Source organism: Pagrus pagrus (assembly GCF_965226575.1).
Source record: "Pagrus pagrus genome assembly, chromosome: 13".
Lineage (NCBI taxonomy): Eukaryota > Metazoa > Chordata > Actinopteri > Spariformes > Sparidae > Pagrus > Pagrus pagrus.
Window position 1 is genome coordinate 17,044,234 of NC_140197.1, and position 26,696 is coordinate 17,070,929.

General features: G+C 43.8%; 1 protein-coding gene across 8 annotated transcripts in view; it reads right to left on the reverse strand.

The window, feature by feature from the left end:
• Positions 1 to 38: 38 nt before the first annotated feature.
• Positions 39 to 26,696, reverse strand: part of tnrc6c1 (trinucleotide repeat containing adaptor 6C1) — a 45,447-nt gene continuing 18,789 nt past the window's right edge. For 2 of the 8 annotated variants that reach the window (XM_084370470.1, XM_084370474.1), the window contains 17 exons: positions 16,991 to 19,519; positions 15,029 to 15,223; positions 14,344 to 14,510; positions 14,146 to 14,223; positions 13,236 to 13,454; positions 12,499 to 12,645; positions 11,703 to 11,822; positions 11,498 to 11,581; positions 11,050 to 11,290; positions 10,796 to 10,960; positions 10,341 to 10,517; positions 9,913 to 10,062; positions 9,437 to 9,547; positions 8,827 to 9,045; positions 7,941 to 8,014; positions 7,699 to 7,838; positions 39 to 7,433 (listed from right to left, as the gene is read on the reverse strand). In XM_084370470.1, coding sequence (XP_084226596.1) covers positions 7,034 to 7,433; positions 7,699 to 7,838; positions 7,941 to 8,014; positions 8,827 to 9,045; positions 9,437 to 9,547; positions 9,913 to 10,062; positions 10,341 to 10,517; positions 10,796 to 10,960; positions 11,050 to 11,290; positions 11,498 to 11,581; positions 11,703 to 11,822; positions 12,499 to 12,645; positions 13,236 to 13,454; positions 14,146 to 14,223; positions 14,344 to 14,510; positions 15,029 to 15,223; positions 16,991 to 19,519 — 5,216 coding nt within the window. In that variant the 3' untranslated portion in view covers positions 39 to 7,033. Of the gene's footprint in view, positions 7,434 to 7,698; positions 7,839 to 7,940; positions 8,015 to 8,826; positions 9,046 to 9,436; positions 9,548 to 9,912; positions 10,063 to 10,340; positions 10,518 to 10,795; positions 10,961 to 11,049; positions 11,291 to 11,497; positions 11,582 to 11,702; positions 11,823 to 12,498; positions 12,646 to 13,235; positions 13,455 to 14,145; positions 14,224 to 14,343; positions 14,511 to 15,028; positions 15,224 to 16,990; positions 19,520 to 21,566; positions 21,684 to 26,327; positions 26,370 to 26,696 lie in introns of those variants that run through there. The other 6 variants (XM_084370472.1, XM_084370477.1, XM_084370476.1 and 3 more) reach the window with 5 other exon arrangements.

The window sequence follows — 26,696 nt, forward strand, 5'->3', positions numbered from 1 at the left end:
TCGCAGATTGGTGGAACAAAAGCAGAAAGGCAAAAAACCACAAGAAAAAAAAAGCTATTTTATTAATATTTGAAAGAAGCTCCATAGTTCATGAAAACATTTGTTTCGGTGCATGTCATTTAACAATCACATTCTATGAGGAGAAAGAGATATACAGAGAGAAAAATTAAAACATTACAAGCCACTGACTTTTCATTAAATCTCGGTACAGACATTTTTACTTAATATTCAAAAAAAAAGGCAAAAAAAAAAACAAAAACAAAAAAAAACAAAACAGCCCTAATCCCATACCCCCCCATCCCACCCCTCAAGAAAACTGTAACAACTGAGAAAAAAACCCCTTGAGGGTGACAGGCTAGAATCCCACAGTGCTAAAGAGTGAGACGCTCATTGGTTTTAGGAATACACAGCATGGCGATGTAGCGCTAGGTCAATCTGAATCAGGGGAGGGAAGCTGGAGGCAGGGGGCTCGACATAAATCTCCTCTCCACCCCCTCTACCCCCTTAAAAAAACAAAACACACACATTGGAACCCAAATAACCCCTGCAATAGATCAGCCACGTAGAAGTAGGCCATAAAATCCCCATCTTCCACCCCCCCAACCCCAAACACTTGTGCATAGTTTCATGATCCTTTACAACCAGCTCATGTTTTACAAACATCCTCCAAAATGTGAAAAATGTTCCACAAAAGTCTGATTTATCTATTAATAATAATACCCGCTGTGGGAGAATGAGAGAGAGATAGAGAGAGAGAAAGAGGAAAGAAAGAGTAATGCACAATGTTCCTGATTCAGTCAGGACGGGACCTCATTAAGAAAACACAATAAAGATTCAAACATACAGCATTTTGCATGTTATTCACGGTCTTTTTTTTCACAATCAAAATCATTGACCTCTTTTTTTTTTTTTTTTTTAAATGTAAAGCAATTTTAATATATAGATTTATATATAAAGCACTCCATTTTCATTTAAAGTCCATTATTTGGTTATTATGTAACTGCTACGGATTTAGAAACAAAAGGTATTTTCTCTTCTTCTGAAATCCATAACTTTCAGTGCTTAGAATCGTTTCTTTTAAATCATCCTTTTTTTTTTCTTTTTTCTTTTTTACTCATCATAAAAATGTACATTAAAATGGCGTGGAGTTGGTACTCTGGAACCCTGGCCTTCCTGAGACAAGATCCACTTTTTCGTGTGTGTGCAAGATAGTGAGCAATTATGTCTTTTTTTCTTTTCTTTTTTTTTTATATAAAGGAAAAATATATATAATCAACATAAAACATACAGGCTTCAGATAGTCCATGAAATCAACATTAACACAGAACAGAGAAGGTTAAACAGAACGAGACAACACTGTTCAATCCCAGAGTTCTGAAAGTAGCACAATAAATCTTCATTCTGTGAAGTGTTGCACTTTTTTTTTTAAAAATGGAAGCATTTGTCCTTTTTTTTTTCTTTGTCCAACATTCCCATGGTTTTAATTCTTTTGTGTTGCTGATTTTTTTTTTTCTGAACTCCAGAAAAAAACAAAGTGTTTGTAAACTGTCAGTGGCCTTGCAGGGAAAAAAAATAACAAATGACAAACATGGAGTGAACTGAACAGAAGTGAAAACAGAACGAAAGCTAACAAACCAAAAAGGTAGGCACCTCTGAAGTGAGCCCTAGTAACCAAGGCTCAGTCTGATGTCTTGTCCTTCACTCTCTCCGTTGCTCAGATTCGGGAGAGCTGAAGTCCTTCTACCCCCAATCTATGGCCACAGGTCTGCAAAATACTTTTTTTGCTGCATTTTTTTTATACATATGTGATTTTTTTTTCTTCAGTTTTCTTGTTTTTTTTTTTTTAGGTTTACAGTCTGAAAAATGGTGCAATACTCAATTATGATCCATACTTTCTTGGATTATTCCACAATGAAAGCCACTAAGGTAGATAAACATTACATTTTAAAAACACACTTATTTTAGTCCTTGAGTAAACATTTACACGTGAACTGTCCCCGTCTCCCCTCAGTACTTGTATCATGTTGTTCATTTAGCTGGATGAGGGGTGAGGCCGACACTCAGTGCAACGCTAGAGGCTAGTAACAATTAACATCAGAATATATTTTTGACAAGCAAAAAGAAAAAAAAAAAACAAAAACAAAAAAACAAATCAACAACAAAAGTATACTGAATTGAAAAGAATCACAAGGCGGAAATTCCTCCGCTGTAATCACGAGCTCTCATACATATTTTCATCTCGCACGCTAAACATTCATACAACATACAGTACAAGCAGCCTTGTGCAAACACTCAAATACAACAGATGTAAATTTGCCTTTATATCGATCTTTGTTTTCAACAACACTCGCATTACAAATTTAATTCACTCTGAACCGATGCTATCAAAAAATCTCTGAAGTGTATGAATGAGACAAAAAAACCACTACAAAAAGTGTTCACATTACATTATTGGCGCTTCTTTTGATTCAAGTATTTGTTTTCATTATTTTGTATTACTCTGATATGTTTATGATCTTGTCTTCTGGGAAATATAATGTCGAGGAGGATACACAGGGTTGAAGGCAGGGCAGGGAGAGGGAGGGGGGCTTAGGCTAAGTGGAAAACAGAGAGATCTAGCCATATACACACATACATCCATTATGTACTCTTGGGTGTATACTGTATATGAACTAGCATGTGCATATTCAACCCAGGCCTTTGTTTTTTAAAGAGAGATTTGCTAATTCAACTCTTTTCGGGGGGCCCCTGCCCCACACCCTTGTCTGATCGATGATTGAGAAGCATATTATGCTTGCGCTCCAGTTGCCTTTGAGTCTGTGTGACTTTCAGAAAAAGGGAGAGCATCGGATTTCCAACACTAGACAGGTAGATAAGAGTGCAGGTGAGGGGTGTGGTGGGAGGGGCCGGGGCTCTCAGTGCTGGTGTTGCGCCAAGAAATCCAGGGCACATCTGAGACTCGACCCTCTGTCCCAGTCACCCATCCTCCCACTCTATTTGACTCCCCCACTTCCACGCCAGTTCCTTGATTCAAGTCCAGTGTCGAGGAATATGTAGGTTTCCAGGAACAGACAGACAGACAACACAGGCAATAGTGATTGTTTTGTTGAATGATGCAAGTCTGAAGCGACTCTGGAAGAGGGCAAATCCCGAAAGTTTTAAGACTTGGTACCAAACTTGAGGTGTGTCTGCTGATACGCTGGGGCTCCTGCTTGGACCCTGACCCAAAGCCAGATGTGCAGTAATAGCCTGTTATATATTTGCTGGCGCCACCTTCAGGTTGGAGATCCAAAATGAACCCCTTGGATACAGCTCACAGAGAAACAGCACAGGCATCTCAGCCTCGGAGTGCACAGCTGAAACAGACTTTTTTTTTTTGTAGTTTCTAGTTTTTGCAAAAAACCTTGATGATAAAGAAAAAGATGTTTTTGGTTTTTAAAGAGATGTACCCGATGTGACCCATAAACAGTGCACAGACACATACAGGGAACCCTCAACCCACCCACCCCTCCTCTTGCAGCCTGATTCTCCACTAAATATCCAGTCTCCTGTTGGTGAAAGACCAGCACCATTCATCTGTCCTGCCCTTCTACTCCTCAAGCCTCCTACAGCTGGAGCTTGTGGTGTACGCCCCTGCAGCAATAAAAGAAACTGACGTCTTATCACGCTAAAGATAAATTAGGATATGGCAAGATGGAAGTAGATATATGTAGATGAGTTGGCACAAGACTGAAGAAGTGACTGTTTACCAACAGCTAACGCCTCCAGCAGGTCTTTTAGTGTCATCTAGTAGCTCTGTCCACACAGTGGGAGACTAAACCCTTGAAGAGAGGCTTTTTCAGTGTCCCTTTCATTTTATCCAGGGGTTTTATTTTCAAGGGAAGCTGCCTGGTAGTAAAAGGTCGAAAGATAAGTGTAGATGTGGCGGATGGCTGTGATTTTCTAAATGGCTGTGAACGAACACCTCCTTGTCTTTGCATAGAAATGGAAGGCTGTTATCAGTTGAGGTGGTTCTAAGTGTAACTGAGTGCTCCCAGAGTTAAACATAAAGCACCAGCGTGAGTGAGGCCCATCAACACTAAAGGATGTGTGTGTTATGAGACGACATAGAGCGGAGGAGGGTGCTCCAGGACGGACAGAGGAAGTTGGCTCACTATCCTGGAGAAACTTAAACAACCCTTCCACACTTGCTTTGACTCTTCAAATGCCCGGTCTGACCCCGCATGAAGAGCTCCCCCACCAGCCTTTTCTACTGAGATCTGCAGTGTTTAGTATGGCCTTGCTGCATGGCTGAGGCGTACCTCTAGACTACACACTGCTTCTGCCTCGGAGGCGGTGGGAGGGGCAGGAGAGAAGCTGAACACTGCATAAAGACCAATATTAAAAAGCCATGAAATCGTCATCAGAAAACAATCATTATCTATATCATCAATGATAACAGCAACAATATCAGCAAACTTCATGACAACAATAAAATAAAAATGCACACTGGCAATTCCATAAATGAAACCAGGAAAAACAAAACACACCAAACACCTCCATCTCTGGCTAAAGTGATCCTTGCAGGAGAGAGACAGAGAGAGCTGAGTCGGAGGTTGCTGAGGACAGACTCTGGCGCAGCAGTAGTAGTAAATTTAATACAGGTGGGCCAGTTCTGAAAGAGCTGCTCTTGGCCTGGAGGCCTGGGGAGGGGGGAGAGGGGGGAGCCAGTTTGTAGGGATCCGCAGGGAGGCAGCAAGCGAGCAGGAGGGTGGGGGTGAGGGCTGCTGCAGAGCACTGCTCTCTGCAGCAGGCAGGCACTCAGTGGCCACACTTTCACACAGGTTGGCAGGGCCTCCGATAAAAAGAACAAAAAGAAAAAAAGGATGAAAAAAGATGGCGATCCTCCCTGCTGGACCCAGCAGAACATACACACGTTTAGCGTTTCCAGACACCAAGGCTAAAGATTTCAAAGTATGCAATGTAACAGTGATATTTACTTTGATAAAGAGGGTGAGGATGGATGCTTTGGGGTCTTTCCCTGCTGCACCCATCATCAGTTGAGTTAGTTCTTTCTTTGTATTTCCCTTCACTTTGCTACCATGTTTGACATCCTTCCTGGTCCCACCGACTTGAGGGAAGAAGGATTGAGAAAAACAAAAAACAAAAAACATCTTCACATCCATGTTAAGTTAAAAAATAAGTATATAGAGAAGAAGCCACTAAGCAGATTGCTTTTTTGTCCTTGTTTTTTTTTCAGTTTTTATTTGCCAGTGTTGCTTCTCCTTTCTTCTGTTCGTTGGCATTAAGGGTATAACGAGCTGCGACGCTCTTGCTAAGTGCTATGATAGACCACCTATTCACAAATCTTTGCTTCATACTTTTCTACCTATGCAAAATTTGGGCAAAAAGATAAAAAAGTTAATCTGGTCTTCTGGATAAAAAGGAAAACAGGCTCCTCTCATTTTGGTTTGATGCCTTCTCCCCAAGCACCCACCCACACACAAACACACACACATGCACACACACACACACACACACACACACACAAACACACACACACACACACACACACACACACACACACATACATACAAAGAAACACACACACCTGTCCCTCCTCCTCCCTCAAAACTAGTCACTGGCATAAGTGTGGAGAGTAGGCTGGCTGAAGAAGTGCTTTGTGTGTACGTCCTTGTATCTCGGACAGAAGATGGTTGAAGACCTGCTTGCTACTCTTCTAAGCTCACACACTCTTGAGGGGAGGGGGGTATGAAAGGGTAGTAGTGGCAGTTTTAGGGTGGGGGAGGGGGTGCAGGGCAGATAGAGCTTTTGCAGTTCAATCATTCCTTATAATTGCCTCTCTTTCTGTGAGAGGTTCATGGTAGGGTGCTTGGACGGTAGAGTCTGTGGCTTATATTGCACGTCACTTGAAATGGTGTTTTTGCAGGTGGAGCAGGGAGGTGGGGGTCACTGACTACACACCGGTGGGAAACATTTAGGACTTGAGGTTTTCCGCAACATCAGTGAGAGGGTCCGAGACTGAGACCAAACTGCGGGGTTCCCCCGCAGATGAGTTGAGGTGCATTGAAGTATTTGTCTTTACAGTTCCATAGTAATAGCAGTGGTTCATTTTGTCATCCATCACGTCTTTAACTGTACATGCGACGACCCCCCCAAAAAACTCCACACCAGGTTAAGATTGAGAGACACATTTGAATAATATCAGTTCTTAGCTTTGTTTTGCAATGGTTTAAGAAGAAAAATAAAAAAAACAAAACCACTACAAAAATAAATGGCTTGAACACGGCGAACAGAGTTGCATCATTCCCTTTGAGCGTCGTGTGGGGAACTCAATCTGCTTTTGCAAAAATGCACTGAAGTCGTGAGCTGTGGTTGCTTATGTTAAAGCCGCAGCAGCATGTACTCTCCACTCAGGTTTCACTGGCTCAGAAATAAGGGTGTGCAAGTGTCCGTATGCTTCTTCACCAAGTACAGTGAGTGAGGATAGCAGGGCAGGAAAGAGGTTAAGGCTAATATTAGTGCTGAGAGCGACAAATGTTGAGTCTGGACCAGCTGAAAGTTCGACAACCACTCTGATTGAAGGTTTTTTTACTTTGGGAATGATGCCTTTTAATGGATCTCTGAGGTGCAGTATGATTGGCCTCAAAAGGCGGAGAAGGATTAGTTTAAAGATGGCAGCTCGTCATTGTGTCAGTTTGACTAAAGTTTCACACGAGGCGAGTTCTCAAAAGTTCATTTCTGTAAAAAGTTCTCTTTCTTTGTTGAAGGAAAGACTTCTTCCTGTGTCTCCAAAAGTAAGAGCTGAACACTGTGACCAACATCTCATACTGAGATTCACAAAACAACTGAAACTGAAGGAAAAAAAAAAAAAAAAAGGAGTAGAGGAGGTTGGCGAGGGTGAGCAGCGAGGATGTAGCCTCGTCCTCCTCTCGTCTCTCCTTTTCATCGTTACACCCACACTGATTATCTCCACAATGATTTGCAAGGTTTTTGCTCCTGTCGGTGTTTGTCAATTCTGGGCTCATCTGTCCTACATGGACTCCCCACTCAGCAGGTCGCCAGGCAGCAGTGTATTGATTGGGGTGGGACTCCCCATGACCCGTCCCTCCTCTCCACTTGGGGGTCCCCACAGGCTGGAATACTGCTGCACGCCACCCCACAGCAACTCTCCACCCGTCTTTGCTCCGCCCGTTCCCAGGCCGCTGCTACTGCTGCTGCTGCCGCCACCATTGTTGTTGTTGTTCCAGTGGGGTGAGGGACCGATGGGGTGGGAGGCTCCGGACCCGGCCCCACCCATCCGTGTCTGATTGGTGCCTGGAGTGGCCTGCCAGCTGGTTGTTCCACCAAGCAGCTGGCCCTGTGCAAAGAAGCGGTTCACTTCCTCTTCCCCAGCAAACTCTGCCAAGATGGTGGTGTTCCCGAGCACACACCTGGAAGGAGAAAACAGTAAAATATAAATTAATAATGGTTACAACTTCTTAAAAATAAACGGTGCAAAAACCAGGGTGTCTACAGGTGTCTCCAAGTAAAAAACCCACTTTCACGCTGAATAGAGTGACTCATTTTGACAAGGGCGGTTACACTACGGATAAATTAAATTAAGTGAAATGCTTGTGGCAACTAATATTTATAAAACTGAATTTAAGGCCAAAGACACCCTTCAAACACCTTAAAACACTTCATTAGAAAACTTACATGTGCAGGGACTTCTGAGCCTTGGCAGCTTCATCCTTGGAGCTGTAGCGCACCACAGCATTGCCCTGTGTCAGGTTGAGGTGGAATGTGATGAGGGGGCCGTGCTGCATGCACAGTGTACGCAGAGTCGAACCGTCAATCTGGCGGAAGACAGAAGGCCATTAGTGGACATATACAGTTAATTCTCTGGGAGGCCTAAATGCTTAAAAGCTAACTAAAAGATGCTGATTGTCAACTGTTACCTGTGGAGTGAGGTTCCTCAGAACCAGCCAGCTACTGGTCCTGGTGGAGCTGTCTGTACTCCACGTGGTACCTGCTGTGTGTAAGAGAAACATCAAGTTTGTGCTTGCCAGGCTCGTTAGACATCAAAATCACTTCCTACAACTGAATGGGTGGTGTCGATTCCTACTATGAGAAAAGAAAAAACACCCAGTGTCAGTTGACGCTTGTTCAACCACAAGATTTCCTGAAGCTTTTGCCAATCTTACCTACTCTGTAAAATTCAAATTTGGGTTGTGGTCATATGCCACATCAAAGTTCTCTTTGCTCTTCAAGTATGTTCACACCTCAAAAACATTACATAGCTCCATAAATTGACTTTTAGACAACTCACATTTCAGCTTAAGAAACATCTTGAACTTTGTGTCATAGCCATGAAGAAAGTTAACAACTTCAGTTTTTTTGTTTTCATCTCCAATATTTTCACATAACGGACACTAACGTTAGCTTTTATGTCATACGTTTACATGTCTTTGCTACCAGATGGTCTGCAAAAAATCAGAACTACAGGAATATTAACTGTATGTTTTCTATACCAAAAGAAACCTAAAAAACATTGTCCTATCGAGAAGAATACACGCTTTTAATTGAGATGACATTTTTCTGCTCTCCTGGAAGTTTGAGGCCATTTCTTATTATAAAACAAGTTCACCTGGGATTTTGACAAAGATTTAAATTATGGTTGACTTCTTCTGCTTGACGATTTTTTTTTTTTTTTTTACATACAATAAGTTCTAAAAGATATCTGAAAAGGATTAAACGTTACAGCTTTGACTGATGTTGGAGCCTAGTTATATTGTCCTATTAACCCTGTCATATTTAACCCTAAATATTTCACTATAAGAATACCTGTGGTGTAAGAGCTACTCCAGCCTTGAGCCAGACCTAGGGAGCTGCCGCCCCAGGTTGAGGAAGGCTTGGTGTTGGTGAGGCCTGGCGGGGGGCGGGATGGTGCTGTGTTGCTGCTCCGGGGGCCCTGGGGTACCTTCCACAGCTCATGGGACAGAGAGGCCTGGCTGTGAGAAATTGGGCCTGGAGACCAAGTAGATTTCATCTCTGATAGTTTACCTGGATAGATAAAGTGAAGGAAAGGTTATCATGAAGAACCAAGTGAATTAAACACAGCTGCTCTCACAGGAGGGAGTCCTGCAGAGCAAAATGATCAGACTAAAAGGTTCTCTCATATTTGACAAAACTTTCCATGCTACAGACAAGGAGAAAGGAGAATATGGACTAACACCACAGGGGGAATATGCACTGCATGAGAGGCAAAGTTGAAAGGAAAAGAGCTAAAATGAGGGTCGTATTAAATCAGGAGCAGTGACTCAAATGGGCAGGAGAGATCAGGTTCTCCGGTGAGTGGTTGAGGCTCTGGTAACATTAGGGAGAGGATAATGTTGATTTGCAGGATTGTAGCCACTGCAATGTGGGGGGAGGACATTATGGGTAAACCATGTACCTGCATTGTCCGTCTCCGGGGACGACAGACTGAACGAGCTAGTGTAGGCACTGACTGGCCAATCAGTGGAGGGAGGCAGAGCCTCGCTCTGAGATGAAGTGGGAGAGGAGCCTAAGCCAATGCCACCAACACAAACAAAAATAAACAGACAAATAAGGAAAAAAGTGCAGAGAGAAAATGGAGTAAAGGAAAAATGTACTACAAATGATGATAGTAAGGTCATTAAGAAGAGAAGAGGATAAAGTGGCAAATGACAATGATCATAGAGGCAGTTAAAAGTAGGAAAATGAAGAACAAAAGAATAACAAGCAGGCTCTCTGTTGGCAACAACTGCATGATACTACATGGGGACAGAGCTTGTTTTATAAGCTTTTCAAATTCTGCTTGGATGTGTTTTACTGTACCGTGACATGGCACTGGACTTTACTGAGACACTTGTTCAGCCCTTGCTCTGAAACTCTTGACCCTGCTCTCACCTCCACTCCTGTCCCGTAGCAGGTAGCGGTTGACATCTTGGATGTTGGTGTTGATAGTTGGCCCGCTGGGGACACTGCCGGGGGTCATGTTGGGGTCGGTCTCGGGGTCGATATTCTGGAGACCCTTCCAGGGCACACCGGGGCAGAACTCTGAAATTAATGGAATAAGAGTAAAGATTACACATTGATAATCTAAATATATAATTAACTTACAGCTACCAAGCAACTGGTGACCTGGCATCAGTTTTTGTCTTTTGTTTTTTTACTTTCAGTTTTCCTATTTCTGACAAAGTCAATCAATAGCGGTAGTTGCCAACATGGCTGATTTCTCGAAAAAAAAAAACTGTTCAAGAGTGATCTAAGTCTGACTCCTGAAGGCAACTGGGAGTCAGATGTTTCAACAAAACATTAACAGCGAGGAATCTAACCTGGTGGCCAGTTAATATTGGTCCCATTGGCCATCTTGTCATTGCTGCTCTTGCCCTGCCCCCAGCTGTCTTGGGGGACGAGGGGGCTGGTAGGAGACTCTGAACTGGACATTAGGTTGTAGGGGCTGTAGGAGTCCTCCAGCTGATGGGGCTTACCAGGGGGGCCCAGGTTGGCACCTGACAAAAGTGAAAGCAAAAGTTTAGAAGTTGATATCAGTTAAATGTAGGAAATGTTTTACATTTTTAGTAAATACTGAAAGACAATTTGTTTGTTCACAGTACTTTTCATTTGGAAATGAGGACTCATTTAGAAAATGAATATCATGTGAATATTTTAAAAATAATATGATCAGCCATCATAAACACACACTTTGCAATACAAACACACTTTCCGATATGAATGTGTTCCCTAGTGGGGATTTTTAAATTACCCAGGATTTCCTTTCTTTTCTCACCATGCTTGCCCAAGTTGGGCTCTAGAGGAGAGGAGTTTCCAGAGAGGCTTTCGATGGAGTGAGGATGCGTCCACTGCGACAGGCGCGACTGAGGCTGGGTGGGTTCCTTCATAGACAGACTTCCCACCTCCATGCAGTTTACATTCATGTTTGGATTCAGTCCAGCTGAGGAGACAGAGATAGATGGTACTTCACAAGCCCATGAGGACTCACACAGCGTTATTTATTAAAAGAGATCAGTTAATGCTACTCACAGAGAGAGTAGGGGCTGTAGGTGTTGGGAGATGACTGCGGCTCTTTGGTCTGCAGGTCAGGGAGGCCTGGAGCCTGGGGGTGACCTGGAAATGAATCCAGGGTGGATTTGGCCCCGCCAGGATGCAGGCCCGAGTGGGAGGGGGGTGCTTGCTGTTGTTGCTGCTTCATCAGCAAAGCCTGTGCCAGCTGACGCTGGTGCTGTTGGATCTGCTGCTGCATGTTATTGATTGTACGTGCAACCTGGGACGACATCACAGTGGAGACATATTTAGGATCTATATAACAGAAATAAACTTTGGACTGTTACTTTTACAACAGTTTAACTTCAATTAACTTTATTCAGGTACAATGATTAAAACTCATTAAATTTAGAATGTTCAGTCAGTGGTGGGAGTGAATAAGAGAGAGCAGGATAAAGGGAACAGCAGGCTAAGAAGGTAAACTTACTTGTTGCTCTTGTTGTCGAATGGGGCCAGAAACGTTGCGCTGCGCCTGCAACATCTGCTGCTGAATTTGTAAACGCTGGTATGCCTGTGTATCAGATATATTGCATGGTTTCATTGTCAAAAGACGTCACCGTGTCTGTAAATTTAGTTACAACTCGATAGTATCTAAAAAAACTGAAAGCGGGGAGGGCAGAAATGAGACTTACCAGTTGCAGCTGGTAAAGTTGATTCAGAAGGGTCATATGTTGAGGGTTTATTGGTGAGGTTAAAAGTGCAGGATTCAGACCAATGTTTTTTGCTGCAAACTGTAAGAGCTGTGCTTGAACCTGTGGACAAAGTATCATCACATTAAAAACACAATGTCAAAATGTAAAATCAATATGTAAAACAGATTGGGTTTGGTGCATACATGAACATGAAGTCACCAGGGTCTCCCTAATCCAGTTAATACCATACCTGGAAAATCTGTCCAACCTATTTAAATCATTCTGGTCATGATGTCGGTGAAAATGACTACCTCGAAGCACAGTTTGAATTGTATTAAAAAGGTGCAATTAGCAATTCAGGAGAAAGAGAGTTGATATTTTAGTCCCATTCCCAAATTTTCCAAGACTATACCAAGGCTTTGGGTTGGTAATTCACTGCATCAACTGTCTCTGTGACTTGATTTTAAGCTAAATAAATGTATAAATACATTTCTCCCATTTTTCCGGGGTCTGAAAGGACATGTGGACACCATTGTTTCTGATGGAAAATGAGGCTTAATAGCAAGAGAAGTCTGCCCATTAATTGATATAAACATATAAATTCAAAGAGGTCTGAACTGATACATAATACATGAGAAGCTCATAGCAGAGATGTTTTTAGACTGTAGACTGTAATCTGGATGTAAAATATTTATGATTGCATACATTAAAATGCCCTGCCTTCCAGAATGTTTACATAGTAAGTGAGAAATGAGGCCACATATGTGTGTGTGTGTGTGTGTGTGTGTGTGTTTACCTGAGGGGAGAGAAACTGAGGCACTTGAGCACGTAGACTAGGCTGAGAGGAACTGAGAGGCGGCACTGGTGGCTGAGGAGGCGGCTGCGGCTGCTGCATGGCCCGGGCTTGTGCTGCTCCACCACCGCCAAACATTCCACTCTGCATCTGCTCAACAGAGGAAGAGTCAAAAGACAGCCAGTCTACTTGGTTTCAACACAAGAAGAGGGTGTTTCACTATTCAGTTATCAGTTTCCTCTCATCTATTCCATCACAGTGACCTTGATGAGGCCACAGAGTGCCAGCAAGTCTTTAAACAGTCCTGAAATCAGTTATATCCATTCATGGGTTTGAAATGTCTTGAATATTTTATCTAAAGTTGCATCAAAATATATGAAGTCCAAAAGAGAAGAAGACAGACAATGATAATGATAGTTTGGCAAATTAGTCTTCAAAATTAGTGTCTTGTTTGTTTAGGCATTGGATGCTATTCTTTCAAATTAACCCTTTTTGGTAAAAGGTCAAATTAGATTTTATTTTTATTTTATGTTAAAAAAAATGCAGCTTGCCTTGGATGTGGAGTAAAAACATCTTAGTTTTACACTGAATTTGGAACCAGTTTTTATCAACTAACATTACCAGTGAATCCATTCAAACACACCAGTTAATGCATATTTGCTACACATATTTCCTATACAGAGCTAACCAGCTAAAATTCTATTTCATATTCAGTATGCAAATGCAAATGAATCAATTACCTTATCCATGAAGGGCAAACGGGGGTCTGCCGAGGGGTCTTTGGAAAGAAGCGGAGGCCGGGGGCAGCTCATGGGCTTGTTGATGAGCCCGTTGTTGTAGTCGTGGCCGGTTAGCCCCATCCCACGCTTGTCCAGTTCCGTCTTCTTCTCCAGCAGGGCACTCATAGCCTGATCCAGGTTCATGTTGTTGCTCTTCAGAGCCTCCTCTGCTGGATCCCTCTGGAGAAGAAACCAGAAAGCATCAGCAATGCACAAACAAATTAATGCAAAAAATTAACTTCCCTTTTCATGACTAATGACTAAAGCCCGGGTTATGGGTCTCGCACATTTGCTCCAACTGTGCATTAAATGAGCACTTACAACTGTGTCTGTAACAAACAATCATTTTCATTGTCCACTGACAATTAATTTCCTTCAAACATTTTTGAGTATTCAGAAAAAGTGCTATATTAGTACAATGTATTATTATTATTATTTTTAGATGAATGACTTAGAATGTCAGAAAAGTGTGACCAACAGTCCAAAAGCCAAAGATCTTATAAATTGATCAAGTACTAAAATATTTTCCCATCTTAAAAGACAAAGGAAACCAGAAAATAGTCTATTTGAACGAGTATTTCCATTCGATGGACTGATAAATTAATTGACTAATAGTTGTAGCTTCAATCATAATCATTCTCAGGCTGGACTAATTAGCATACACTTAACATGTAAAAAAAATACAGATTCTTACATCAAATGTACATTTACGTCAGTGCTGTCATTGTTTGATGGTCGCTCTGGGGGGTGCCAAAGTTAAAAATCTTACAATTTTACATATCAAGGTTTTGCCTTCCTATCACAATTCACCCACCTTTAGATGCGTAATTTATTACATTATGTTGAAATAATCAACATCACTTAAACTCACAGGGAAGCCCATGTCTGTCAGCTGTTTGATGAGACGATTCATGATCCAGGCATCTTCTTGCTTCCCTGGGACCTTTCCCTGTGAAAGATGAAGACAGAAAATGATTACTACCACATTAACTTAATGATATTTTACAATACGTCGTATGAAATAGTTTCTTAAGAGATAAGTTTGTATGTAGTTAGTGCTGCTTCACACCTTCTGTGGGACCTTTTTAGATGCATTGCCCCACGAGTTACAGGAGGAGTTGCTCTCTTGGGAGGCAGCGCTGTTCCACATGTCTCCCTCCTCAGCATCCCACTGGCCGCCCGACAAGTTCAGTTCTTCACCTCCACCTCCCCATCCGTCTTGCATAGGTTTGGGTGCTGGAAAACACACAAGAGAGGATGTAAACCAATGTTGAAAACAAATACTGTGACACATGCCTTATGCAATACCATTATGAGGTTGTTCTTTGTTTAAACGAAATAAAATATAAAGTATATGATATCAAACGTATTACTGAAAGCCTCAATGTGTATAATAGGATAATTCTGACATAACGGAGGATATATTTTTCTTCACCTCCACACATTGTGAACACACTGTATATATTAGGTTAAGAAACCTCTGATGAAGTAAAAGTAAAGTGACAAAATTCAAGCCTGGGAAAATATTTCAGAATATGTTACATAAACTGAAACTGTCACATGTTGCACATTACTACATAAAACTAGTCTGAACCTGGCCACAAGGGGTCAGTGTGGAATTCTGGGTAAAATTCCAAGTGCTCTCGCTTCCCTTATACCATATTGATGTCTTTGATTTGACTCATCTGGAGTGAATTAACAAACTTTTCTCAGCCGTGGAGCACACACGGTAAAGACCAATTTGAACTATTTACCAGGTTTGCAAGATGCAGATGTCATTGCCGGGTTGCCCCTGCCATAGCTGTCTGAGTTGCTGTCTCCCCAGCCTCCACAGCTCCCGGTAGGCTTGCCCCAGGCAGATGTTCCATTGTCCATGCTGACCGGAGGGGGTGCAGGTTCCCCCCAAGAGCTCTCTGATTTTGTGTGGGAGCTGGGTACCTCTCCCCAACCTGGAGGACACACAAGGACAAGGGCCTTTCAGCAAAAATACTTCAATGCACAAATATAGACATCTAATATAAGTTAATATCACCTCCAGCATCTTGTCTCATTTAACTCGGTTTTTAGATTTTTCTCATAAGAAGGCAGAAATATATTATGAAAACTTATTTGCGGCATTTTTACATTCCTTTGCACTGTCTGACCAATAGTGCTTTGTTATTGGCTTGTTGAATTTACTAAATATGCTTGAATATATGAATATGAAGCTTTGGCTGAAATGGTTTGTGCTGCTCATGCTCTCTTGAAAGCAAAATGCAAAATTTTATCTATTTCCATTTAACCTAAACTATATCACCTCTGATTAGTTAATGACTGGTAATAAGATGAAGATGTGTCCTGCCTTATGCCTAAAATCTAACAAGCACATCTGTCTTTGCTGTGAAGCATATTCCACACATTCAAAACTAGATCCATTTTTTTATTTAAAATTGTAAATACATCTTTAATTGTAATTTCTGTATCTGGTAGACTGACAAAAACATACCACTTGCATTCTCTTTCATTGTTTTCCCTTGCTTTAGATTTGTTGAGATAAACTGAGCCTTAAATCAAACTGAGCCTCGGGTAAATACCATCACCCCTTTTATCCTTCTGTTTCTGAAGTGTGAAGTGCCACTTGTGTAGGATGGCACAAACCTAGGTTGGCTTCGCAGAATGGCTGACAGAGGGAGAAGATGCCCATTTAAAATTTGGCACAGCCCAGTCCCTCTTGGCATGAGAGAGACAGTGCTGTCTCTGCGCCTGTGGCAGTGCCAGGCTCAGCTTAGCTCTCTCTCCAGGGAGAGGTCAAGTCCTAAAAGCTGCTCCAAAATTATAGTTAACATTCAAACTTCTAGGATGACTTGCCGAGGCGTTACACCGATCTAAAACATGGCATACTGGGACAAAATTAAAGTAATGTTTTTCTAAACATTTTCTGTCTTTAGCTATGATAAGTAGTGCAGAGTTGTCCCGCTTTGTTAAAACCCACTATTTGCTGAACAGCCATTATGCCAGCAATAGGGACTATCAGGTTTTATTTGGAAGCAAATGAAACCAATGTGGTGTAAGCATGCAGGGTCAAGTGAGGGACAGCAGGGGGCGTCTGACCCCTCTCAGCTCCTAGGGGCTTGCTCCACCTCCTCCCTTCAACTACTGACAGATGGTGGCTCCCATATAATCACACACTTCCGATTCGTCTCAAACAGTTTGTGGTGAATCGCTATTTTCACGAGACACTTTGTAAACAGCATTCTTGTGCTTCCTCTGGGCACCCATGAGAGGTTGCCAGGGCTACCCGCACAGACGTGTCCACTGTTGTGAAATGTGAGGAGCCTCATGAGGGAGGGACAGGGCTGATACTACTTAACTCATTTGGATAGTTGATTAGATGTAAATCCAAAGAGGGCAAACTAGGTCAAGATTTGGCCTTTAAGTGGATCAACAGATTGGAGCTTAACAGTGCACTGTGCTAACTAACCGTCAACCAACTTTCATGTTTAACACCTTTGAACAGTGAAAAATAGAGAAACAAAGAAAACATGAAACTAATCTAATTTAACTTGAGTTGCATTTTAAATATCTGATATCAAATCAAATCAAGTCTGAATGTTGACCATTTAATTTAGCTTAACTGTACTATAAGCCAATAAATCTGGCCAAATTGGCTAAACAGAAGAGGTGTGGGCTATATATATATATATGCATTGCAAACTCAGTGCATTTTGTTGTCTTACCTTGAGCTATCAGGGGACCCCTGCTATGAGATGGCCCAGACTGGTGCTGGACAACAGGTTCCATAGGCCCACTAGTGGGACCTGGGTTTTGGGAGTTTTGGGTGTGGTTCTGTAAAGGTGCAGGTGGCCCGTGATAGGAGTGATTGTGAGAGGGGGGGTGGGGGGTGTGGGGGGTGTGGTTGTTGTTGTTCGGGCCTGGGGGGTTATTGCCTCCAGTGGCAACTTTAGCCTGGGACATTCCTGGATTGTTCCTGTCCCAAAGGTTGACTGATTTGTTGTAGGTACCAGGGTCACCCCACGCTGAGGTCCCATCATCTATCTCCATTTTACGTCGGATTGAAGGTGGGGAGGGCTCCTCCCAGCCTGTAGGCTCAGCTGAAGACTCCTGCTTACTACCACCCCAGCTTCCACTCTTTTTCACTGTGCCTGAGCCACCCCAAGAGCCCATGTTACCTCCTCCACTACTACCACTGGGTCCATCCTGTGGCTTGCCCCCCCAACCTTGAGGAGGACCACTGGGACGCTGGCAAACGGGCTCTCCCCAGCCCCCATTTCCTCCGGTTCCAGATGTTCCAGATATCCCAGGTCCTGAAGAAGGCATTCCCCAGCCTCTAGGTTTTTCCTTCCAGACACCTGCTTCTCCCTCCCACCCAGGGTTGGTGGGACTCTTTTTGCTCTCTTCTGGTTCTCTCCAGTCCCCTGCATTATTGCTCCCTCCATTGTTGCCCCAGTTGTGGGATGCTTTAGGTTGCTCTCCCCAGCCCTGGGATGTTGCCTTGATGTGAGAATCATCCCACCCACTTGACTTCTCCTCTCCCCAGGACTGACCCCCATTCTTGGGCATACTAGTGGTGGGGCCTCCTGTTGGAGGGTTCCCCCAGCCACCAGGACCACCTGGGGGCTTGATGTTGTTGGGTGGCTCTCCCCAACCAGAGCTAGGCTGGTTGGTGGCAGCTATGCTTCCACCCCAACCTGAAGCTCCCTGAGAACCAGGCACATCATTTTTGCTCCCAGGGTCAGTCCTCTGAGAGGGGCCCATGTTAGTGTTGGAGGGCCCCTGGGCATCGCTTGGAGTGGGTGGGCCAGAGCCCCATGATTCAGTGCCTGCATCTGCATTCTTGCGTTTAGTATTGTCCATATCCCAGGAGGTGTGCTGGCGAACAGGGGTCTGTCCCCAGCCAGTGTTACACAACACCCTGGGGTCCAGATCCGGGGCAGGTAGCAGAGGAGCTGGATTATCTCTCGATGAGTGGTCTCTGTTCCGGGGATGTCCTTCCATGCTGTCACTGCTTCCTTCACTAGCACCAGCTGTGCTGACAGCTCTGCTCCAAGGACTAGCCTGTGGATCCTGGGGAGGAGAGCTGGGGGCATCCCAGCCTCCCTGGGTGTCTTCAGTGTTCTTCCCCCAGCCTCCACCCGACTGGTCTCCCCAGCTTCCCGAGTTTCCTGCTCCACCTCTTCCATGGCCCCAGCCAGAGTCCCAGCCAGGTGTCTCCTTAGATGAAGGTGCCTTTGACTCACCACTGTTACCCCATACTGAGCTACCATCTTCTCCATTGACCTGTGGGCCCCCCGGTGGGGGCTGGCCCATGGTACCCAAGCCTACAGGTGCACTACCCCAGCCAGGCATGTTGCGGATGGGGCTGGGGGGTTCCTGCTTATTAGTGTGATTTGGTCCATCAGTTTTAAGGTTTTGAGGTTCTGAACTGAAAGACACATTCGTGGACGGGGAGGGGTGAGGCTCTGATGTTTCAGAGGCCATTATGCTACCCCAGGCGCTGCCAATCCCCGAGGAGTTGCTGTTAGTGTTGGCTCCAGTACAAGTGCTGGTCTGGGCTGGTGGGGGGCCAGGTGGATTACAGAGGTTGGGTGAAGGTTGAGGAGGTGAAATGGTGTTGGCTCCCCCTGAGCTGCCTCCCCCTGTGCCACCCCCATCATGCCCCAACATGGGCCAGGCAGAGGGGTTGGCATTAGGGTTTAGGTTCAAGTTAAAATTGGTGGTGGAGGATGATGAAGAAGAGCCCCAGCCCCTGCTGCCTCCTCCGGCCACTGGGCTGTCGCTTTTCCCTTCACTCCCCACTGAGGACTGGGGGGGACAATGGGAAGGCCCAGGCCCAGAGCCCCAGCTGCGATTGGCTGCAACCTGGCTAGAGAGCATGCTGGTTCCAGTATGATTGGCAGGGCTGGGCCCACTGTTGGCCTTGCTGCTAAGGTGGTTGGCAGGGAAGTGGCCCGTTTGATTATTGGCCCCTGTGGCCATACTCACTGTACTACAACTACTACTAGTACTACTGCTGCTGCTGGTCAGGTGACCAGGGTCAGTGTCCAAAGGGCATCCTCCTGGAGGGGCCTGGCTCTGGCTGAGAGTAATAGAAGGCCAAGCCTCTGTGTCCTTCTGGTCAATGATCAGTTGATCCCAGCCACTGAGATTGATGGAAGATGCAGCACTTGTGGCACTCCTGTTGGCTGGCAGGTGTCCCCAGAGGGGATTATCATACTGGGCTCCCTGGCCGCTCTGTGGGGGCAGTTCTGTATGGGAGGAAAGAAAAACAACAAGGCATGAGCAAGAGGATGAGAGAATCGAGGTATAAGTCATGTACGTCATCACACCCACATATGCTTAGTAAGGTTGAAATACCATGGCAACATGTAAGGTGCCTACTTATGTGTACATAGACTTCACAAGATGCCTTATTAGTGAAAATAAATACCACCCACATTATGGAGTGTGAAGACAGAGAGAAGAATGACTAATATGATAGCAGAGGGAGCTTTAATTAGAAAATAATGCAATATTTGTGCACTCAATTTGAACACTATAACATTTTATAGGTCACACATAGTTTCATACAGGTTTCCAAATAAGCAATGTCTCAAGACATTGCTCTCCACAATGTAATTAAGGTAAGATGAGAATGTATTCACAATGTAATATAATGTAACTACAGAAGACATTTCCCACTGGCTTGAGTTTTTTCTTTTTATCCTACTTTTCCTAAAAAGTATATTGGCTGTATCTGGATTCTCAAAACCAAATATTCTGACACTGAACATTGTAGTGGGAACTTACACATCCCTGAAGCCATTTTATAGTCACCATTGTAGATATTATTTAAAAATGTGGAAGGGCTTGTAGTCAAACCTCTTGTCCTTTTTGTGTTTTTGAAAATACAATACCAAATACAAAAATGAAAATTGAACCTTTAGATTTTACTATATTTGTTCAGTATTAGGGGTGTGCATCTCTCCCTTATAAGAGTCTTGTCTGTGTTGTCGGACATGTTGCTTTTGGTTCCTTGGCAATGCTACGCTAACGTTTCTGCGCCGCATCTTGCAAGAGTCTTGTGCTGACCTTTGAACTTTTACCAAAGCTGTGAGGAAGTAGCAGCATAGCAGCTTCACTCAACTGATTCATAACTTTAAATTGGGCCATCGACCCGGTTGACAGTACATTTAGATCGATCCAGAGGTCCACGTATCAGTGTAATCATATCTTTAACTTTAAAACTGATTACAGATTCATATCAGTTAATTTTTATACCCCTAGTAAATATGGTTAAAAATGGACAAGATGGAAAATTGCACTGCATGCAAAGTCTTCTTCTCTTAGTCATTAAATAATGCTTGCTTTTGCGACATAAGAAAAAAGAAGCACTCATTGCTAAGTATTGTTTCTTCAACAGATCACCCTAAAAAGGACTGTCATATTTGGGAGCACATTAAAGGACGTATTCAATGACAGAAGCCAAGCAGCTGAGTCACTTCTGACCTCCTAAGCATTGCAGCATTGACCTTTGCCTGACATGAAGCACAAACACTCTGCACTAGCTCTAGGCAGCCTGTCTCCTCACCAAACCTCCATTCCCATCTGCCTGCACAATTGCTCTGATAACACAATAGTAACGCTTTGGATTTAGATCCCTGTGGAGTGAATTCAGCCAGCTCCCTGGAGTGAAGTGAGCATGTGGATCATGTTGATACAAACTAAACCCAGTTGCAGATCATGATTGCTGCACTGACAAACCTGCTGCCACCTCACTGCCTGCCCCTCATGCTGCAGCTTGTTGTTTACATGTGCCTTCACATGCATGCTTAGTTTGTATGCAAAGACTGACTGTCTCAACCACATGAGGGAAGTGACAGAATTTTTGTACCACCCCGTTTTCAAGCTTACTTCAGTTCTTGCAACTAAAGGAGAGAGGAGGCAGTGAGAGAGTAGGAGGGAAAAAAGAGGGCACTGTGTTTCTGACACACACACAGTGCTGTCGTTCTGTAGCGTCACTCTACTGAGAAGTGCAGGACCGCCATTTTCTCAGTCCTGAACTACAGCCAAAAAGACTCTGAGCTACCGTCTGCATCTCCAACATTGCTGCTTTAATAGCATGCATGTCTCTCTCACAATAACACAAAACATAAGAACTCAACACTGCATGCCCGCAATGCACTGTTGCCGCAGCTTTAGTGTTGCTCATCCGCACAGTGTATAAATACAAGCCACCAAAACAACACCGAAAAGGCAGAGAAGAGAGAAAAACGGAAAGAGAGAAGGGGAAAAGGAAACACCAGAGTGAAATACCTGTGGAGAGGTGCCTCCCAACCATCCTGTAAAGAGCTAGGTTTTGTGCGACGCAGCGACCATCCTTGCCTCAATATGTCTGCTCGGCTCGCCAAGCTTCAGAGGCTCGTTTCTGAAATGCTGCCAAGAAGTTGCACAGCTCTTGCGCGGCATGAGACAACCCCTCCTCCCTTCCTTCCTCACCCCTCATACTAGGTCCCTCCCACCAACACTGCTCTGGCTGGGTTTCTCCTCTTCTATCTATTGCCTCCCTCTGGCTTTATTTATATCCTGCTCTATTCCTATCCTGACGGAGGATAGTCTCCCTCTCTGGAAAAGCACTGAAAGGAGGCTGGTTGGGGGAGGGGATAGGAGCGTTGGAGAGATGGGGGGCAGTATAGGCGTGGGGGGGCTTGGTTAACAGCTGAACGATAAAGCCTGGAGACTTTCATTATGCACTCACGAGGCATGAGGTAAAACAAAACAAAAGGGGGACTCTTCTAACCTCCCCCCACCCTCACATCTTTCAACCTTTCAAAACTGTCACTAAATATTTAGCCAAGACCACTCCATCTGCAATTAGCACTGCTGCCCACAATGGAAAGCCTCTTGAATAGCAGCGGCAGGCAAAAGAGAGCAAGAAAAACCCCACAAAGGCCCCCTGGTGCTGGAATGACAATCTTCTCACACATGTACATGTTTATGCATGAACAGGCATATCATACGATCACAAATGATGACAAATGTCATTTTTTGTCTAAGTCTATGACGACTACAAGCTGGGAATGCCGTGATTATTATAAGTAGCATTACCATTTGACAGAAAACTGCCACTTCAAGGAGGTGCTTTCTTGGCACGGGGCAAGGACATGAAATAAGCAAACTCATATGGATGTAGTCACAGATCGTGCACGATTAGGGACCAGTGCTCTGGTCCGGAACATGGTACTGGAGCTGCAGGGCAGAAATAGGTTGCATACATAGATAACAGAGGAAGACATGCATGACATTTAACACAAGGTATGGAGGGAGGAGGATAGCAGTGGCTGTGAGCTTGGCAAAAGAAAAAAAGTGCAGTAGCAGTCGACTGGATCAAGGCTGGTATTGTTTACAAATGATCCCGGCACCCACACAATAAGACAATGTTTGGTAGAGAACAGAGTCCCTTTATGGCTAAGGTTCAGCCCACTGTGCCTCTCCACTGTGAGGACCTAACATGCAGTGAGGTCATGCCATGACCGCTCGCTCTTCTGTGTGTTAACGTACACACAGTGTAGACACTGAAGCTACTGTGTGAATGCATACACACTGGCAAACAAAAAAAAAACACACACACACACACACTACTTCCTGAATGCTCAGGTCAGCAGGTAAACCTTGCTTCTATGCTTTCGAGTGGACACAAATGCACAACATGCAGGTGCTGTCACTGTGTGTGTGTGTGTATTTGCGGGGTGGTGGTCAGTCAAAAAGGGATCATGAGGGATGAAAATACAAAGACAGTAAGGACAGAAAATGAAGGACAGAGATGGATGTTGAGAGATTGAGGGAGGAAGTAATATAGGATGGCTGTGTGGGCCTCAGCTGGACTCATCCTGGCTTAATGAAGTCCCTAAGGGGCAGAGAGACAGGATGGTACAGAGCTGACAATGCATGCTGCCAGCCAGATGAACGAGCTAACACACACACACACACACACACACACACACACACACACACACACACACACACACACACACACACACACACACACACACACACACACACACACACACACACACACACACACACACACACACACACACACACACACACACACACGGAATGTGCTACCTCTGTGTTTAATAATAACAATTACAATTGTTTTTCATTTAGTTAGTTAGTTATAAGATTTACAAATATTATAACAAACATATACTTGTTATTAAGTTTCAATTTTACAAGCATAACTATTTAATGATAACATTTTTGTAGCAGAAGTGATGCTTCTTCCTGCTGTGCTGTGATCAATTCTGCACAAAATGACATGCAAGTAAGGAATACAAAAGGAAGGAGTATCCATGAATCGGTAAATTTGAGTTTAGCCTTATGCAGTATTCCTTGAGGTGAGACGTCTCAGCTCAGAAAAAGCTAGCATTGCTTAGAACTTCTCCTGGCTCCCTTGAAATTCAAGAATACAGTGCAACCCACTTACTGACACCTGACTATGCCGACTAAATGTGTTCGGAACTGAAAGGTTGATATTGGAGATTGAAAATGAATTTAGCAACTGCAAGAACTGATAATCAATCCATCATTTTTCGAGAAAAAGTATTTAAAAAATCTAGTAATTATTAGGTTGTGCTACCACTAATGTGAAAACACCTTTGCAAAACAGCATTTATCTTATTCAGTATTATTCCAGTTGGCCATTAGCTAGCAAATAAAAAAACATACTATCAGCACTAGCGTGTCTAGGATACTCTACTACTGAACCAAATGATTCTTATGTTATTAAGTGGACAAGTGGCCCCGCATTTCCTGCATGCCTTGTATGATTTTCATATAGATGCTTTCTTTGCTGGTGCCTTGTTGTTAATGCTACGCTATTATCTCAAGGGAGAAGACTTACAGAAGGACAAAACATGTCTTCTAAAAAGTACACATCTCAGACATCTGGTTGTCATGTTTGCCCGCGAGTATCCCCTTTCTCCTGCTCCTCTAAAGGATAAACCAGGTCAAGGGCTTTCTCCAGCATGCCAGTCTTAAAATAGCTTGCTCTCTCACGCCTCCTCTATATGAAAGGACCCTGGGATATGGATTGTTAACCAAGCAAAAGGCAACATTGGGAGAAGGCTATAATAATGGCAAGACTAACAGACATACATATAGTATGTGCAGCCTGACTAATCCTCACTGCCCTGGGGCCAATAAGGGTATGTGTGAGCTGTGGCGTTGGTATAGTGGAGGTGGAGAAGAACACATGTGCATCAGAGAACCACGAGTATGCCAGAAAGAGCGAGGGGAGCTGGGGCACAGAGCGAAAGAGAGACAAGACAGAAAAAATAAAGAGCAAGCGCTGAACATTTGTGGTTAACAGAGAGCTGATGTTTAATCACATCACAAGATGTCCCAGTCCTCTTTGAGGGGATTCCCAAGGCTCTTTTACAGCATCATCAGCAGACTTAAAGAGCACATCAAGTCTCGCATGCATACATTCTCTCTGTTCTCCTCTCGACAAGCTATTAGCACATTTACTGCATTGTTTTTTCACTTGACAAGGCTTGTTTACATTTATATATTTTTTGTTGGTGTTGGCCCCTGTTGTGCTTAGCAAGTACAATGCCTTTCGGGTATATAAAACCTTGATTGTTACTTTATTGGCTTTAACTTGGGGGTGTAAGACAAATGAAAAAGGGAGCAGCTATAAATCTTATGTGCTATAGGAAACACATTATAGGACAACAAGCTAATTCTTTCATTAGTAAAGAGTCCAACTCAACAAGCCAGAGGTGGTCAGGACTGCTGGGTGCATTACTGCTACATGCCAACTAATAAATGCACTTATTTTGAGAAAACTGTATGCTTTAAAAAAGGGATTTCCACATGTTATTCTATTTTAAATACCCTCAATAAGGAAAACTTTTATCTTCATTAACATTATCTATTTATACTGATATAAAATTTGAAAAAGTCTTGTCATGAACCTTGGCCATTAAATCACACCAATGGTTGCTGCTGCTTGCCTTTACAACACGTTAATACTGTATAGCACCTTTCGCATATGCACTGCTACCCTTAAATTTTCTGGACATAACCTGGAGGAGCTGAATCAATTAACTGGGACTTTACCATGCTAGCTCCCAAGAACAAAGTCCGATTGAGCCCATATGTGAATAGAGCAGGTCATTGTCCGGAGAATTCACAACTAGCGATGACGTTGCACGAAGTGTAGCTGCTTCGTATGCTTTTATACTTGCCTATATTGCTTTGAACTCTTTAGTTAATATTGCAGATATGCCAAATACATGTAATGTTGATATCAATGCAAAAACATGTCACTACAGATGAGTCGTCTACCTCATCTTCCTGCATGCTCTACCCTGGCGCCACCCCTCGCCTAAACCAAATGGATTATTTTCCGGTAGGTGAGAACTCATCTCACGAGGACAATCTCTTGTTTTGTGTTACAGCTTTGAAAGTATGTGAAAATGACTTATGTGTCAGGTTGAGAAGGGACACTAAAACAGCAGAGGAGGAGAATGTTTGTTTACATACGGGCACATGTATACATGTATGGACACAAAGACCACGTTTATCAGCCCTACTTTTCAAGAGAGTCGACATGTGACCGGGTAATGAAAGACAGGGTGAGGCGAGGGGGAGTCAGCGGATAGAGGGAGGAGGGAGAGGGTAGGGAATGAATGCAGCTAGTGTGCTTTCACTGTTAGTTATCAGCAAGAAATGAAAGCAGGGAGAAGAACAATGATGGAGGTGGGTTTACCTGTTGGCGCTATGCATGCGTGTTAAAAGACATTGCTGCATATTTTACGAACCAGAAACCAAGCTGTGAGGTTTTATTCCGAGTCTTAGACGGTAAAAGAGACGTAGGAAGAATCGTAAACAGAGAGACTGGAGGGTCATGTGCAAAACCTCCCACTGGACTCCTGTTTGTCTTTCAGTCTGGAAGCCCCTCCTGTTTGTCTGTCTTAATGTAATCAATCAGTTCAAAGACACACAGAGAGCAAAAGCAGAGCAGAGCAGGGCTGCCAGAGAGGGGCGGAGAGAAGCTGCAGCCTTTACCGTAAGCCATGAGTCACTTCAGCCCACAGCACTGGACCTCTGCCATGCTCGCTCTCTCCTTCTTTCTTTCTTTCTTTCTTTCTTTCCTTCCTTCTAACTCTGTCTTTCTATCAATGCCAGGTCAGGCCCACTGAGGCGCCCAGCCAACTAGATCGCTTCATATGGCTCCTCCTCCTCCCAAAACAGGAAATACTGTGGGGCTGGTCAGCAACGCTCAACGAAGAGTGGGAGGACGATGATGAGAGGGAGGAGGAGGAGAAAGAGAGGAGGACAGGATAAACATCTCGTCGCCATGGAGATAGGACTGCATTCAAACAGCAGAGGGGTTGGACGATGCTCAGACACACACTTATGTTAAAATTTGTTTTC